The sequence below is a fragment of the Scomber scombrus genome, chromosome 14 (assembly GCF_963691925.1).
Source record: "Scomber scombrus chromosome 14, fScoSco1.1, whole genome shotgun sequence".
Lineage (NCBI taxonomy): Eukaryota > Metazoa > Chordata > Actinopteri > Scombriformes > Scombridae > Scomber > Scomber scombrus.
In genome coordinates this window covers 10585512-10603082 of record NC_084983.1, presented here as the reverse complement: position 1 = coordinate 10603082, position 17571 = coordinate 10585512, and the positions used below count along the sequence as shown (strand labels likewise).

The window sequence follows — 17571 nt, the reverse complement described above, 5'->3', positions numbered from 1 at the left end:
TGAAAGATCGCCACAAGCAAAAATCCAGTAAACATAAAAATAAGAACATTTGTGTGTTTCTGTCGATACAATGACCAGCTGACTCTATTCTATTCTCTATCTACAATACTACTAAAGAGTTTAGTTATAACAGTGGTAATATTAATGTATTCTGAGTAACATGATTTTTATTATGAGTGAATTCATTGGTACATTTTCTGCAGGAACTGGCTATTTGAAATGTACATTATAAGACATCTGTGTGTCTACTATCATATTTATACATGAAGAGTTGAAAAACAGTCCATTTGGCAAGTTGTTTTTATTTATTTATATATTCTAGAAATAACTTTAGCAATCATTAAATTGCAGATGGAGTCAGATGGATTAAAAGCATTTCTGGCTGGGTGTCATTAACACCATTTAGTCTGGCAGGCTGATGATTTGTGGTCATTCCTCCTGATACTGGCATCAGTATAAAACCACTGGGAATAAATCAGATCAACAGACACACTGCAAGATCATCATCATCATCCAAAATGGTCTGGTAGGATGCTGGTATGCTACCTAAGGTGAACATGATTCATTGTAACCTTTATATTATACACAATGTAAAAAAAACGTTAAAAAACATGGTTTAAAACAGACATTACAGTATAAATAAAACCATTAATACACACTGCCCTGCAGGACCCACAGTCTGTTCAGCCACCAGAGCCTCGCTGGGGCAAATTACATAATAAATTCCTTTGTTGCTTGACGACATAGTTTGCTCTTCTCTTTTGTGTTTTCTGCTGCTCTCCATACTGTCACGCCTCGCTTCCCATCTCCCACCTCCTCGCAGTAAAGTCCATGTCTGTGAGAGTGACAGTGAACGGACCCTCCACATGCTCCTCCGCTCTCTCAACGCTGTTCAAGTTTACCCTCCAGGAATTCAGAGGTCGAATTGATTTCTGGAAACGCTGAGAAAAAAAAAAAAAAGAAGAAGAAGCCAGAGACAATTACTAACCCTCCTATGCAGGAGATTTCATTTCATCTACCAGCTACTGTATGTAATCAGGTGCAGCAGTGACAATTTGATCAGTATTGCTATGTATGAGCGTGGCAGAGGTGTAACTGGACCTCACACACACAGAATGACATGAGAGGTGGTACTGACGTCTTTCAGTGTCCCAGTTTCCTTGCTGATGGCTACAATGGCCCAGATGAGGATCTGTAGACAGCAGGTCGCACCCATGCACACGCCCAGCGCTTTGCCCCACCGCGGATACACATAGGAGCCGTAGCGCAGTGGTGTGTTGTACATCTCAATGAAGATGTAGGTCAGGATGAACTACAGCCACAAGGGGAAAGACACATAGTTAGCAGAGGAATGTTACCTCCAAACAAAAAAAAGCCACAATTGCAACTGAAGAAGAGCTAGCAGCGAAATTCTGCAGGGGGGCTCAGATTGAATGACAGTTTCTCCTCTTGAATTATTCAAAGCTGTTGTTGTGAAGATTTTGGCTCACTTGGCTACATTTCAAATTTCAAGTTATTCTTGGTACAACCTTTTTTAGCAACTGTTTCTATTTATACAACTGATCTGTCTTTTCTCTCCCTCAGTTTCCAATAAACTCTGCATTTATTTGATGGGATATTTTTAACTCTAGACTGGAACAGCACAGCATCTCAACCCTCATCAAATTACCCTCTGACGGAAAGTGCAACAATGCCTCACAACAAACGGGTATTTCTACATCAAACAGCCTTTTTGTGCATAGTAACTCTGCTTCAGGTAACATACAATGGAAAGTGGCATTAATAAGAGAGGGAGTGATGTAACATGGGCTACACAAAACAGATTTAGCTGGTAGTGGAGGTCATTACTAGATATATCCTTAACGGTCACAATTGTTAATTTGGCAAGTAATGTTCCTTATTCCTTATTTTAAGTGCTCCACAGAGGCTGTAGTGATTTGTCTCCAATACTGAAATTATGTAAAAGGAGGTTTGACACATAAAAAGAAAATACATTGTTGCTGGATATAAAAAAGTGAGAATTGCTATGAAATAAAGGAGAACATCGGTCATAAACTAGTGACCCCTAAATGAATTCATGCCTTGAAAATCACTAAACATTGTGCTATAAAAGACAACAAACTGAATTTGTTTATGTCTGCTCAATCTAATTAAATGTCGAATCACAGAAGATAAAAACAGTCATAAACTCGTCCCCATTTTATCACTTGCTGGGTTTGTCTAGTGACTGCATAAAGAGAGCATATCAAGAAGGTTTTGGGAGTTTCATCATCAGTCACACTAATCATGATTATGATGAACCCATGTCTACCATTAGCAAAGCTAACGTGTTGACTCACCAGCAGAAGAAACGGTGTGAAGAAGACCCAGCATGCTTTGAAGTAAAGCAGCAGTTTGGTGCACCAGGGAGGGCAGTGGCGGATCATGTCGATGATGTCTTGACAAAACTGGTTGATTCCTAATAGCAAAATTAATTCAAGAGACACATGTTAGGACACCTGGAAAAATCAAGATATTATTGGGACAACATACAATAACATATTCAATATGAGAGCAACAGGGTGAAAAAAGTGAAAACTGAAAAAAACGAGAAAAGGTGTGACATAGCATTAAAATCTTTTACATCTTGCTAAACATCACATGTGCTGGATGATTGAAACTGAATGATGTGGTGATAAAGGAGTGTGATGTGAAGGTTAGGGGTGTGAGATGGGCTACCATAGAAGAAGGAGATGCCAATGCACATGAAGAGGGTGATGATGATAAGGCCGAAACTAGTGCTGAAGGAGTCAATGAGAGTGAACCAGTAAATCCCTCCCTATGAAGACAAAGACAGCATTGGAAAGGTGAGCCTGATCGCACAAGGGATGCAAATTTAGCCACTTCAAAAAGTTCTTTAAACACACACTCACATCAGTGACTAACAGGAGACCCATCAGGTAGAAACAAAAGCACAAAGCACCCAGGAACAAGGACTTGTGCAACGCGTTCCCTCTGAGCTGCGGAAACTCATCCAGCACGGCAGTAGTGATGCCCTCCATGTTGCCAAACTGTGAGGCGGCAGAGCAGAAGATATCATCCATGTGGAAAGGGACTCATGAGCTTTTGTCTCTGCCAATCAAGCATAATAGAGTGTGAGGCCTTACCAGTGTATCTATCCCCAGCATGAAGAGCATGAGGAAGAAGAGAATGGACCAGAACACGGAGCCTGGCAGCAGAGCAAGTGCCTCTGGGTAAGCAACGAAGGCCAAACCAGGACCTGAGGCAGAAAAAGAAAATATCAAGCTCAGAATGCAATAATATGAAAGTTTAACACAATCTATTAATATAAGTGATAGGCTTTTTTAAAGATGTTATTACCATGAAAGGACACAAAATCCCAAAAATGAGAAAAGTACCCACCTGTATCTGCCACCTTATCAACAGGCACTCCTTTCCTCCATGCCATGTGACCCAGAATTGAGAAAATGGCAAATCCTGCAAAGAAGCTGGTACTGCAGTTTCCTATTGTGATAATTATAGTGTCCCTGAAAGCAAAGGAACCTTGATTTAAGAGACTGAAAACATCACATCTGCAACAGAGCAACTGTTGTGGTGAAGCGCACACTCACCTGATGACGTTGTTGTCGAACTTATTATAAGAGGCCATAGAAAGCAGACCTCCAACTCCAATACCTAATGAGTAGAAGATCTGTGAGGCTGCGTCGTTCCACACCTGGAATGTTTCGGAGGGAAAAATGCTTTAAACACTGAAAATGTCTACAAAAAAGCACTTTGTTCATAGACTTATAAGCCTCATGTGCCAGTCCATCAGACGTCAAGTCAAATCAAGTCAAAATGTATTTGCATAGCACATTTAAAACAACCAAAGTGGACCAAAGTGCTGAAGAGGTTTTAAAATACCAAAATAAATAAATATACAACTAAATAACACATAGAAATAGAATAATTGTGGCACAATAAAAGATAAAGTTAACGTGTTAAGCTCAACTAAAACTGAATGCCAACGAGAAAAATGGGTATAGAAAATAGTGGGTCTAGTGGTTCAAGAATGGGTCCTCAGCAGCAACTTAAGTTTTTAGGGTCTGAGCAGTTCTTCTCTGAACAGGTAAGCTGTTCCAAAGATTTGGGGCAACCGCTGCAAAGACTTGGTCGCCTCTATTTTTGTGCCTGGATATCAGAACATCTGAGAGCATCTAGTTGGTCGACCTCGCTCTAACTGGAATCTGAATATACAAGGGTTCTGTTAGATAAGGTGGCGTCAACCCATTTAAAACCTTAAAAGCCAGGAATAAAATCTTAAAATCAATCCTTAAAAAGGACAGGGAGCCAGTGGAGAAAGGCAAATACTGGTGTTATATAATCACGCTTTCTTTTACTGATTAAAAGACAAGCAGCTGCATAGAAGTACCTACCTGTGCATTGGCTAATCGGCTCCACTGTGGTGTGAGGTAGAAAGTTATGCCCTGAAGAGAGCCCTCCAGTGTGGCCCCTCTGATGATCAAAACAATGAGGACAAAGTATGGGAAGGTAGCTGTTACATAAACCACCTGAAAACACAGTCAGCACAAACACGTATTAGGCCGACAGTTTGTTAGGATTTATTGTGTGTGTGTGTTCTGTGGGAGCTGACAATGCCAACATTGTGTTGATTCACCTTGCCAGAGCTGCGGATGCCCTTGAGCATACACAGGAAGATGATGATCCAGGCTGCCAGGAGGCAGAGGGCCAGTTGCCACCGGATAGGGCCCGGGTCATGAAGGCCCTCACTGTTTACAACACCCAGCACTTTCTCACTACAAGACACACAAGTCAAACACAAATATATGTGAGTACAACAGCACACTTACAGTATTACCACACCTCAAGCCACACCTTTTACACACTAACTGACGCTAAATAAACGAGACATTGCTGTTGGACTGGACTTCAGAGAGTCTTTGAAGATATTTGTCCGAGGATAAATTATTCATTCTTTTAAAGGTTTTTTCTTCATCATTTTACATCACTAGTACTCATAGCAAATACGATGAATTGCTTTATCCATTTTGCATGAAAGATCATAAAGTCTTGTGAACACGGTGCTCTTCGTTACTGTGTTGTTGCATGCTGCCATACCTAAAATAACAGCTCACTGTTGCTTTGCTTTAAAATACTACTCCACCTATTTAACATCACACTAATAACCTTTAACATTGTTGAACTACCCATGGACAGTTTTTAAAGATCAAAGTTGATGCAGCAGAACCAGAACTATGTTATTATTATTACATGTGTTCTTCTTCCTTGTCAAATCCTGATGCCTACATTACCCACAATGCTACTAAACTGGAATCACTTGAGACAAATACGAGGTGTGGTCTGAAGACCTCACTTCTTCTTTGTAACTCCACACCCCAGCTTTAACTTTCATCTTTGAACTTAAAATGTAATTTTTTTGTTTCAAACTTATAGAAAAGGGATATCAGACTTTACACAGTTCCTCTGGGGCCACTATAAGGCTTTAAACAACTTTTTTTCCTACATATGCCTTTGCAATAGTAGTCTTTGTGTTAATATTTTTTTCTCTGCTGGAAGGTTAAGATGTAGTACACCAGCATGATATATTCATGAATATGCTCATGTATGCAATGACGCTTTACAAACTTCAATACAGTATGAGTGAAGGAAAAGATGCAGTCAGCAAGCCAGGTATTTAAATGTGCGTCATTATAAAGATTCAAGACAATTAACATCTGCAGGTCCTGCAGTCCCACTCAATTCATTAGAGATGTTCTACTAACATCTAACATGGTTTCTGTTCTTTGTGCTGATACTTCTTCTCTAAATGCCTGCCACTCTCTTTTGAAAGGGGACTCTGGTTTTAGGGTCAACAAACAGTCTCACATAGAAGTTGTATGTTGCCCCAGTCTGAGTCCTTTGGTTTATTTGCTGTACATAAGTCTTCAGCTGTCTGTTATAACTGTTATAAAACATCATACTACTTTATACTGTATATACTGTAAGCCAAAGGCAAGTCTTATGCATTATTTAGTTTTATACATTTTACATTTTAGTGTTAGAATTTATTATAATTCAAGTCATCATACATGAAGTTTATCAATCATATTAGCTGAAAAGGTGTCAGTTTAACTAGTTTGACGTCATAAACAATAGCAGTGTTTGCTGTATAAAGACAGATTATTTGAACAAGGCTTGCAGGCTGCATACTAGGGGTGGGGGAAAAATCAATACAACATAGTATCGAGATATTTTGCATGGCAATATTGTAGCGATACACGGATGCCAAGTATCGATATACTTTTTCAGTCAACTAGATGGCTTTGGTTTGTTTTCTGGTGAGGTCAGCAAAGGTGATAGTCAACGTGCAGGAGGAAGTTTTCCTTTGTGGGCATAAAAAGGTAATGCATACCTTCAGATCAATTTACAAATCTGTCAGAAAAGAATGGCAATGTATTTGACCTGAAAATAACACTTGAACATAAGCATTATAAAGCTGCATCAAGATGTACAATTATACAGTCCATTTACAGTCTGAGGTAATGAAACACTAAGTCACAGCAGCCTGTATTCTTCACAGATAGAGAACTGAATGATTGCTCTTACTTCCAGAAGTGCTCTGTGGGGCTGAGGACTTTACCAGTGGAGCTATTGACAGAGGTGCCATTACCACAGAGAGCAGCATTGGATATAGCATCACAGGACCAAGGCAGAGGGCTCTGGAACGAGCTGCCCAGGTAGTAAAACGTCCACGCTATAATGACGTTATAGTAGAGACACACCAGCGTGGACACACACAGCATCCCGATGCCGATACCTGTGAGAAAACACACAACCTTAAGTACCTAAAAACAGGACAGACTACTGTGTGGGGCATATTGTATGAGGTATGCTTTGGATTATTTCATGAACACATTTGATTATCTTGATTATTGGATACATTTAATTACCAAGTAAAGGGGTGGTTTTACTCCCTAAAATAAAAATATATATGATTTAATGAACAATTCAGAGTCTATCATACCTTAATGTTAAGCTTGTTAGCCTGAAACTGCTCATTAACCTTCTGTAACACTTAAAGGATCATCTTGACTTTCTCTTAAATTAGCTTGCTAACCTGCTGTTGAGCTAAAATCCTTAACTGGTATTCCCAGTTTAAAAATAAAAACTTCTCTTACAATTGAACCTGAATTACTGGCTCTGATTTTATCCCTGTAATACTTCCTTTAAGTTTCTTTATCAGATGTGTATTTTAAGCACCTCAGCTGACTTTTCAGGCGAGCCACATGACGTATGGTAGTGAGGTGACAAGCTGCTGTGAGTCAGCAAGATGCTTTCTTGGAACACAATGCTAGTCTGGGTTTACAGGTGACACAGGCATTTTGATGTCAACTTGAGATACTCCTTACTCTAATCAAGATTCCTGGAGACAGATATTTTTATACTACTTAACATCCTCCAGCTAATTAGACTCAAGTGTCAATCAAGCTTGTTTTGTAAATATGAAGTCACCATTCCAACATAATCTCTTTTTTGTTTTTCACAGCGTCTGTCAGTGTGTTATTATTGGATTACAAGGCACAATGGAGGAGTTCATCACCTTTGAGCAGAGGGCAGCATTTCCACACGGTGATGGGGCCAGCTGCTCCATACTGTCCTAAACTCAGCTCCATGAGAAAGAGCGGGACGCCCGTAACAAACAGCATAATGAAGTAGGGGATGAGAAACACACCTGTAGAGATTAGAAATAGGTCAGCTGGAGGAAAGGTGGGTGCTTGGGGAAGACATCCACAGCAATGACTTGTTTTGTGCAGGTACAAGTAGACTGCCTGTAGAGGCAGGTTACAGCCTCCATCTACAGTAGATGGCAGCTTCAGACAGATGTTATTCCGCTTTACTGTTCTTCAAGCTCCAACATGTTTGATCTCAGATGAAGGTGCATAGTTCGTAAAGCTGTGCTGCGCAGGCATACCACATGTCTGGTGTTTAATCGAGGGAAACACTGTCTCTACTTAGAGGATTAGCGAATGCTTTGTGTTCTAGCTTCCAGCACCGAGGGCTTTTACGGACAACGCTGGACTGAAAGTGCAAAATAAGCCAGCGTGATCTGGAGGACAGCGCACACACAAGGGTATGGCAAGGAGTGCCTCTTGCTCACATGGGTGTGACAAATGATTACAGACATACGCCCAGGCATTTAAAGCACGTGAGGCCTTCAGGGGCAGCTCTTTTAGACCACTCACCTCCTCCATTGCGGTAACAAAGGTACGGGAAGCGCCACACGTTCCCCAGTCCCACGCAGTATCCAATACAGGACAGCAGGAACTCGTACTTCCCACCCCACTGCTCCCTCGGGATGGTTGGAGTGGGTGTCGAACCCCGGGGTGGCGATTCAGACTGCGGCTGTGGTGCAGGTGTAACTGTTTGGTTGTGGCCATTTTGAGTGACAGTATGTCCGTTCAAATGTAGCGAATTCTAGAAAATAAATTACGACAATGAAATCAGACCAAGAGAGGAAATACACAGTAATAGACATGAATCAAAATCCAGACCTGACCAATTTTTTTGCTTGCTTTTCTTAATAAAGCACCCAAAATAGTTATATGTGGATTATTTAGAGCTTAAATTGTTATTTAATTAGTCAAGAAACAGTAAATAAATCAATGAAAATGTCAATATTGAATGACGTCATAGAGTAAAATCAGCCACACATTTCATTGTTTTTATGTTATGAGTCACTTTCATGTCAACTATAAAACAAGTTTTGTGGCAGATTTCAGTAACTAAGGTGTTGAATCACCAACTGGACCATTTCTTCCTCTTCCTTCCTGCACGCTAAACACCTCTAAACAAGAGGGGAAGTTTTTCTCATGTAATTTACCAGGGAGGAAGTCTGACCAAGATAACAACTCAGCTTCTGCTTTAGGTGACGCTACTGTCACTGTTGTTATCTCTAAACATGAATCATAATCTTCTATTCCATTATAACAAATATAATAAAGATAGTTTCATTATTGTTTCGAGCTTTGAGTCATCTGAAATAAAATGTCTTCGAGTTATAGAATATACTGAATGTTTACAGTATATGTAAACATGTGAAGGCAAAATAGCATCCAGGAAGTTGAGGTATTGCACAACGTAGATGTATTGAACTGCAACTGAGGTTATGTCTTTGAAAAACAGACTCATAACTTTATGATCCTCATTGAGAACAATAATCTATATTACAGAAATGTCATTGCCAAGATAGCAGCTACACATATAAAACTGAAGTTTAAAAAAATGAATGAATTAGAGATCATGTGAAAAGAATAATCAAGGATGACAAAAAGGCCCACTCTCCTACAGTCTAAATTTAAGTCTCAATAGCTTGTTTTGTCTGATCCTCATAAATTATAACAATATAGAAGCTGGAACTAGGTAATGTTTGTATTTTTGCTTTAAAATGACTGAAACTAAGAGATTATATTTTATTTATTGAGATGTTTAGACTTTAGACTGAATAGTAGCTGAAACTAAAACCACTATTACCCAAATTGGTCAAAGTGAGAAAACAACAGTCCTATATATTTCAGTAAGAAGGTAAATGTTTACACTACCTCATAAGTTTGGTCGTCTTTGAATGAATTAGTTTAATGTGGGGCAGCTACATTCAAGTACATCTATATTTTCTTCTAACAAATGCTGTGAAGTCCAGTCAAAGGTCAAGAAGGGTATATCTGCAGCTTTACATACCTACATGATATACCTCCTGACCCCTAACCCTAACCATCTAACTACTAACGCCCAAACATAACAATGTAGGTGTGTCATGTAAGTAAAGTGGGTGCATCACATAGATATTGTGAGTCCACAAAGGTTAGTGGCATAAGATTAAGACTAATTTAATGTTACATATACATTTGTCATAAATAAAGCAATGTTGCAGATTGTTATTAGATGGTGTTTGTGATTCATTCTTGCATCTAAATATGCGTTTTCATCATCTCACTTTAGAAAATGTGGTCTGAAATGTGGGACAGCATAGTTTGACTAATACAGGAGAGTCATTTAAGTTGTTAAATTGTTGAAATATGCATTTTAGCACATTCAATTTCTAGTTCTAGACATATTGCAATAAATTAACATGATATAGACGTTTCAGTGAGTGTCCCAGGTTTCAGCCTGAATTGTTCCACATTAGGAAAGACAAATAACCTGGGACAGTTTAGCAGCAAGGAACACTTCTTCTCCAAGTGTGATATCTGCATTCTCTTTTCTGATATTATTAGAAAATACTTCAGGGGTTTCAGAATGGTGTTGGGTGTGGATTATAGTGTGTTGGCTTCAATTCGAAATTTATTGCTGAACAGCCATTGCACAATTGTCCCACCTTACTCTAATTCGCCCTCATCTAAACAGCACACACCTGAATAACTCAATGTGACACCAATTCAGAACTACAAAAAACAGCTTAGTCACAGCTGTGTGTGTGAGAAAAGTCTGGGCAAACACATCTGCTGAATGAGCACTGCAGGTGATCAAGCTTTATCTCTACTAGCTACAGTACAGCAATGGGTTCAGGGACCCCCAGGAGTCCTTGAAGGGTCTCCAGAAAAAAGGGGAATTGTTTATTTTCACTAAAACTGAATCTATAATTAACACAATAAAAACATGTAGGCCTATGTCTATTTTTCCCATGGGTCTCAGACACTTTGTGTAAAGTGGATTAGGGTAATGTGGGACACTGACTTATGTGGGACAACTAGACTCCAGTGCATTTATCACTTTTTCTATCCAGTTATTTTAAAACTAACTAGTATATGCAAACTTGTGAACATACCGGCTACTAGTTTTTTAACCTTTCTGATGAGAAAGTAAAAAAAAACAACATACAGGCAGAAAGTTCAGAATCAGAAAGTTTGGGCAGATAAAGCTGCTTTGTATAAATCAAAATATAAGCCTAAAAAATAGTGTCCCAGATTACAAAATCTACCAATTATGAAACGATTTGACACAAGGAACATTAATATACATGCTATTTTCCTTTTCAGTACAATATCTAAAAACTGTCATCTGATTAAACAAGGAAACATCTCAGGGATTTCATAATGATATTAGGTGTTGATATAGTATTGGATTCATATTTAAACATGGTGAACAAGTCAGAATTGCAAAAGGTGTCCCACATTACCCTAATCCACCCTATAACACCAAAAGTCGCATCAGATGGAGGATGGAGGACTCGGGGATAAAGTGTTATCAAATGGGGTCCCATGGTCTTGTTTTTGTCAGTTTAGGGGTCGTTCACGTGAAAAAAGTTGGTGGACTTGGTCTTCAGCGTGTCTGTATTCCTGTAGCTGAAGACGAGCATTGTGGACGGACAGGTTAGACTGCTTTATCTGAAGACATTTTTTATCTTTCCTGCTTATACGAAGACACCTAAGGGGGCTGTCGTAAACGGGTCCCACATTACTTTCAGAGTCTGACATAAGCGTTAAACCCGCACAGAGTTGTTTGTTTAATGTGGAGCCTGAACGAAACCACCCTCCTCCGCTCTTACCTGCACGGTGTTTGCGGGGCTCCCGGCTGCTGCTTTGCCGGTTTCGTCCTGCATTTCCCCGCCCGACACAGGTGGCGCTTCACTGTCTGATCTGTCGCGCGGTAGTCCACATTTTACACGTGAAAGTCCTTGTTTAAGTCCGCCGTGCTGCTGTAGTTTGAGTCGCAGTTGAAGATGTGCAGTGGTCGCTGAGGATGAGGAAGCAGCGGCCGGTGGGTGGTGGGGTGAAGGGCAGGGAGGCAGGGCGCAGGTGCAGTACAGACACCTCCTCTTCTAAACCTGCTTTGTCCTGTAGTGCTGTAGAGGAGATGTTTAGGGAGGAGCAAAGAAGTCAAGGTGGAGCTTTCATATTAAACTGAAATGTTTAAAAAGAAAGTAAAGTGCATGGAGCCTGGGTTACAGCCAACAACAGACACAGTACTAAATGTCATTAAAGTTGCACAGTTGCATGAAAATACTCGTACACGTAGTATAACATTATATAATCAGGCTATTTTGGTAATGATAGTTTAAAATAGTACTTTTTCAAGCTACTTGGTAGACCTTGAGCTATATTATCCTGTCCACCACTGCCAGTATTTAATATGGAAAACACCTGCGCCATAGGTAATGTGCTCACTTTGTGTTTGTGTTGTGATTTGTCTAAAAGCTGCATGTGAAATTACTGGTAGTGTTTTAATCGCAGGCTGTTCAAAGCTCAGCCTCTTATAACAAAAGGGCGTGTAGCAGCCCTTTTGTTATAAGAGGCTGAGCTTTGAACAGGAAAGATAAATGCAGGTTTTTAATAGATTTACCATCATAATCTAAGCATGATATTGCTTTTCACACTTTTGTAACACATTCATTTAGTCTAGTGACAGAGGGACGATGAGGTTTCTGATGTGAAGGAAACTGTCTTGTGCTATTCTGCCTGTCTCTGTGTGTGTGTGTGTGTGTGAGAGAGAGAGAGAGAGAGAGAGAAAGAGAGAGAGACAAAAAAGAGAAAGAGACGGTTCTGACCACACTTCCTCACATGCAATGACTGAGTGAGAATGGTATTTAATATGAGAACCAAAGACAACCGATAGTGACGCCAATAGTGACACAAACTGATGTGTTAACCGACATAAAGATGAGGCAACACTTCTTGTCCCCCAGTTAACATTTCTGTAAAATTCCTTGTTAGTACTTGAATGTAACAAATTCAAACATGGACAGACAAACAGCACCATAGATGCTTTCACCAGAAAGCAAACTAATTATTTTCAACAACCAATACTGTGACACGCCTATTCAGAAACTGTTAGCCCTCATGGTGTGATGTTGATTGGCTCTTTTTCTGTTAGCAGCAACACACAAACTCTTTAATCCACATAAGCTCATGATGGCTCTCTAAATCCATCCAATCTGTTGGGTGTCTATACTTAACAGCCCCACTCAACAAATGTGGGTCAATAGATGGTCTGGTGAAGCCACACTGTTGCTGTGTGTACAGAGCAAAATGATTACAATTTAACATTTTAAAGAATCACATTGAGCCCAGTTTCTGGTTTGGCAACGGCTGCCATCCTCATGATGGAGGCGATGGAATAGACGGACGAGAGCTTGAAGAAGTGACCAGATTTGAGGATTTAATCGAAAAAATGGAGCTCCAAGACCAAATGACAAGCTACTGGAGCCACTATTTTTGCAATCAGTCACCAGTGGAGTTCGGTACAAGTTCAAACCATCATCTTTTCCACAATGATAGTTCGATGAGCAGCTCTGTCAGGCTGGAGGGAAACTCAGCCCTCATCTGGACTGGCGCTGAACCGACAAGAGCTAAGAGTTGTAATGGTCGGTCATTCGCCATGGATGCTAGAATAAGACTGGATAATTTGAAGTCTAGGTCAAATTCGCCATCTCCTTCCTGTGCCATGGATGGGACATTGTACAGCTATCAAAAAGACCTCTGGGACAGTGAGCCACAAGAAGTTCAGTCTGCTTTGGACTCTGTGGAGCTCCTTGAAGTGGAGGACAATGTGGGAGATGAAGAGAGCTGGTAGGTACCATCAAGCCTTTAGGTTTAATACATTGCTCAAGTCATCATACATTTTATAAAGACATGTTGAGGTGGATGCAGATCAGGAGAGCATTAACTCTTTGTGAAAAGGCAGAGCGGGAGTAGGACATGTTCTCAGTGAATAAAATGAATGTGCTGTGTTATTCCTCACAGGTTATATGAGCCTCTAAAGAAGCAGGAGTTTGTGGAGGAGTCTGCTCTCAGATGGTGTCGACAAGTCCTGGATAACCCCAGTCCTAAGATGGAGGCAGCACGACGTCTGCTCATAAACAGGCTGGATCAAAGTAAGTAAGCACAGACTCACTCGTTGTCCCGCAAACATTTTGTGACTGATCCCTCCTGTCTGCTCTCTCTACTGTCAGGATCAAGCACCTCTAGCAGCGCTCGCTTCTACAGATGTCCTGGAGTTTTCAATCAAACTGGGGATGCATCTGGAGGATTTTCTATGGGCAAAACATCTGTCAACACAACACACAACAACTCTGACAGTTTAGGTAATATAATAACAAGTGCCATAAGAGCCTCTTTACATTGTCACCCTTTAATAATAATAATAATAATAATAAATCAAACTTATATAGCGCTTTATGCGGTGCTCCAAGACGCTTTACAATTTCCCTATTTCCCTATTTAAAGCTATGAAACAAATGTTTATAAGTTATAAAAGGTTAAAAAACAAACAACGAAAGAACACAAAAACAAAGGTTAAAAACATGACGAGTCCAGTGGGAGCTAGGAGTTGAAGGCTAGTAAGAAAAGGTGTGTTTTTAGTGCAGATTTGAAAGAGGAGAGGGTTTGGGAGATTTTGATGTGAGATGGGAGTGAATTCCATAGGGTGGGGGCAGCAACAGAGAAGGCCCGATCACCCCAGGTCCGGCACTTAGTCCGGGGGACTTGTAGCAGGTTGGCAGAGACGGACCTGAGGGATCGGGAGGGGGCGTGGTGATGAAGGAGGTCAGCAAGGTAGGGGGGTGCTAAGTTGTTGAGGGCCTTGTAGGTGGTGAGGAGGATTTTAAAGTTGATTCTGTGTTTGATTGGAAGCCAGTGAAGTTCACGGAGGACAGGTGTGATGTGTTCTCTGGAGCGGGTACCGGTGAGGAGGCGTGCAGCAGAGTTCTGGACGTATTGGAGTTTATTGAGGACTTTGGTGGTGGTGCCGTAGAGAAGACTGTTGCAGTAATCGAGCCTTGATGTAATGAAAGCATGAATGAGTGTCTCAGCAGCGGTAGTAGACAGGTTGGGGCGGAGGCGGGCGATGTTTCGGAGGTGGAAAAAGGCGGTTTTGGTGATATGGTTGACATGGGGGAGGAAGGAGAGAGTGGGATCCAGGATAACTCCAAGGTTACGGATTTTGGTGGAGGGGGTGATGGTGGAGCCGTCAATGTTGAGGGAGAAGTTCTGAGTGGAGTGGGTGAGGGAGTCAGGACCAATGATGAGGACTTTGGATTTGTTGGAGTTGAGTTTGAGGAAGTTATTTTGCATCCAGGTCTTAATGGCAGTCAGACAGTTGGAGAGGGTTGAGAGGGTGGAGGCAGTGATGGTTTTGGAGGGGAGGTAAAGCTGTGTGTCATCGGCGTAGCAATGGAACTGGAGACCATGGTGACGGAGGATCTGACCAAGTGGAAGCATGTATAGAATGAAGAGGAGTGGACCAAGCACAGAGCCCTGGGGGACACCGTGGATGAGAGGAGCAGTGGCTGATTGGCAGTTGTTGATGGCAATGAATTGGTGTCTGTCGGAGAGATAGGATCTGAGCCAGGAGAGGACGGTGCCAGTGATGCCGAGGGTGGATTGAAGACGGGAGATGAGAATGGAGTGGTGGATCGTGTCAAAGGCAGCACTGAGGTCAAGGAGGATGAGGATGTTGAGGGAGCCAGTGTCAGAGGATAGCAGACAGGTCATTCACAGAACTGTCTTTACTATCATAGATTTCAGCAGCATCTCTTGCATTTAATCTACACAGATAACAATGAGCTGGGTATCTCCAGTGAGTCCATAACCACAAGCTACACACTGCAGGACATCACAGACGTTCACTTTCTGGCCCGTATGCAGGAAGCCAGTGAGTATAGTTGTTTTTTTTTTAATCTAGTGTAAACTGCATGTTCAATAAATGCTGAGTAAAGATAACTTTGGTCTACATCTTTCAGGTTTACGACAGGATTATGTTTCCACGCCTGCCAATACCTCAACAAGAAGTCCTGAACCACAAGTGACGCTTCCGTCTTATGTTAAAAAGGCCGATGTTGATGACTTCACTCCAGGAAATACAACTGAGAGCTCATTCTCCTCTTGTTGGCAGCCTCGCCTGTCATCCTCCTTCCAGTCACCAACACCATCAGCTAAGCAGAGCTGCCAAAGTCCAAAATTGGCCAGACTTCAACAGCAAGTCACTCAGTTCAAGCTGCTGAAACTTGCTCAGAATCAAGGTACACAGAGCACTTTTTCTACATAATATGTGTGTTTGATCTGACAATTCTATATTTTATTTTTATTCACATCCTCCTGTATCATCAGATGCCACTTTAGGTTGATATATTATCTATATATTCTTGTGTGATTGAAGAATTTCAGTGTGTGGTGGGAGCGGTCTCAATCAGAATACCAACATGCCAGTTAAATCCTCCTTTGAATGGTGTTTAAAGCAATTCACTATTTTCTTAGATATTTTTATACTCGGTCTGCTTTTGAAGAAAAGAGCACTCTCTGTTCTTCCCCAATACATGAAAATAGATCAACAGAGATGCTGAATTATTTTTAAGGACAGGATATTAAATGAAAGGGGGAAAAAAGATGTATATTATTAAAGAAATGTAAAACTAGGTTCTTGAGTGTTGATGCAGTAAAAAGCATATCAGAAACAAATTATGGATTGTGTGGTTATTTGCATTGAAACATCACTGGAAAGACTCTATAAGATAAATCTCTCTTGACATTGCACAAACTTGAATTTCCATGTAAGCTGGATATGATCCTGTTGTGTTTTGCAGCAACATCACCAGGCAGGACCGGTACACCTCTGCGGACCAGCCTCCGCTCCCTCCAGGCTGTCAGGAACAGCCGAAGTTTAGAAATCGATGACTACCAGCCTGATGATCAAATGACTTACCCTCCACCAGGTTTGGATCTGTTTCCTCACATTTTTAAAAAAGTAAAATGCCAACAAAACACATAGTGCAGATAGATATCATTCTGTATCCTTAAAAGCATCAAATACTTAAAAAAAACTAAAACCTATAGCTCACATTTTTGTCCAAGCAGCTGAAATTGCTGTCTGTGTATTCCTTTCACTAAAACAGAGACACACAAAGCAATAAAAACGCTCTCTTTGTGTCTCAGGTGTATCATCTGCTAAAATGGGGATGAGTTGCTGGTCGTCTTCACTTTCTACAGCATCTATGAACTCCAATGGCTCGTTGAATTCAATGAGAGACTCATCAGAACGGGTGACGGCCATGAAGAAGCTGCAGAGGTCTCAGTCTCTCAGCCCCTCCAGGATCCCTCACAGGGGACATCTGTCTGCTCATGGACGCGTTTTTGCCGCACACCTTTTGCCCAAAGCTACCACTGTAGCTTGGGGCAGAGATACGCAATTCACCCAAAGGTGAAAGGTATCAGTAGTGAATTCCTGGTGAAAAATTTAAACATAAAGAAATTCTTGTCATATCTTATATAATTAAATTGTTTTATTGCCGGCATAATCATAAAAATGGCTTTAGATTATGAAGGAATAGCTCTTTTAGAATAATTTAAGTTAGTTAAAAAGCATGTTGCTCTGAGTGAGGACACTGTATGCATTGTGTCTGTGCAAGGTTTCCATCAAGAAGGGTCTGATTCATCTTTCTTTGAAAATATAGATAAATACAGACAGCAGCAACAACAGCAGACAGAAGCATCCTGAAGAGCTGAATTTTATATTTTCAATACATCCTGTTCAGAGAAATTGCACAGTGTTGTGTTTATCTGTACAGAAGCTGAAATAATGTGG

The 17571-nt window shown here is 40.8% G+C and overlaps 1 protein-coding gene across 1 annotated transcript; it reads right to left on the bottom strand.

Moving 5' to 3' along the window:
- Positions 1-61: 61 nt before the first annotated feature.
- Positions 62-11797, bottom strand: slc6a7 (solute carrier family 6 member 7). Its single transcript, XM_062432910.1, has 14 exons — positions 11543-11797; positions 8244-8475; positions 7601-7732; positions 6607-6817; positions 4658-4796; positions 4416-4550; positions 3612-3715; positions 3403-3527; positions 3147-3259; positions 2913-3050; positions 2719-2818; positions 2340-2458; positions 1139-1312; positions 62-941 (listed from the first exon to the last, which is right to left on the bottom strand). The coding sequence occupies exons 1-14, from the start codon at positions 11594-11596 to the stop codon at positions 789-791; spliced, it is 1929 nt and encodes a 642-aa protein (XP_062288894.1). The 5' UTR covers positions 11597-11797; the 3' UTR covers positions 62-788.
- Positions 11798-17571: the final 5774 nt, after the last annotated feature.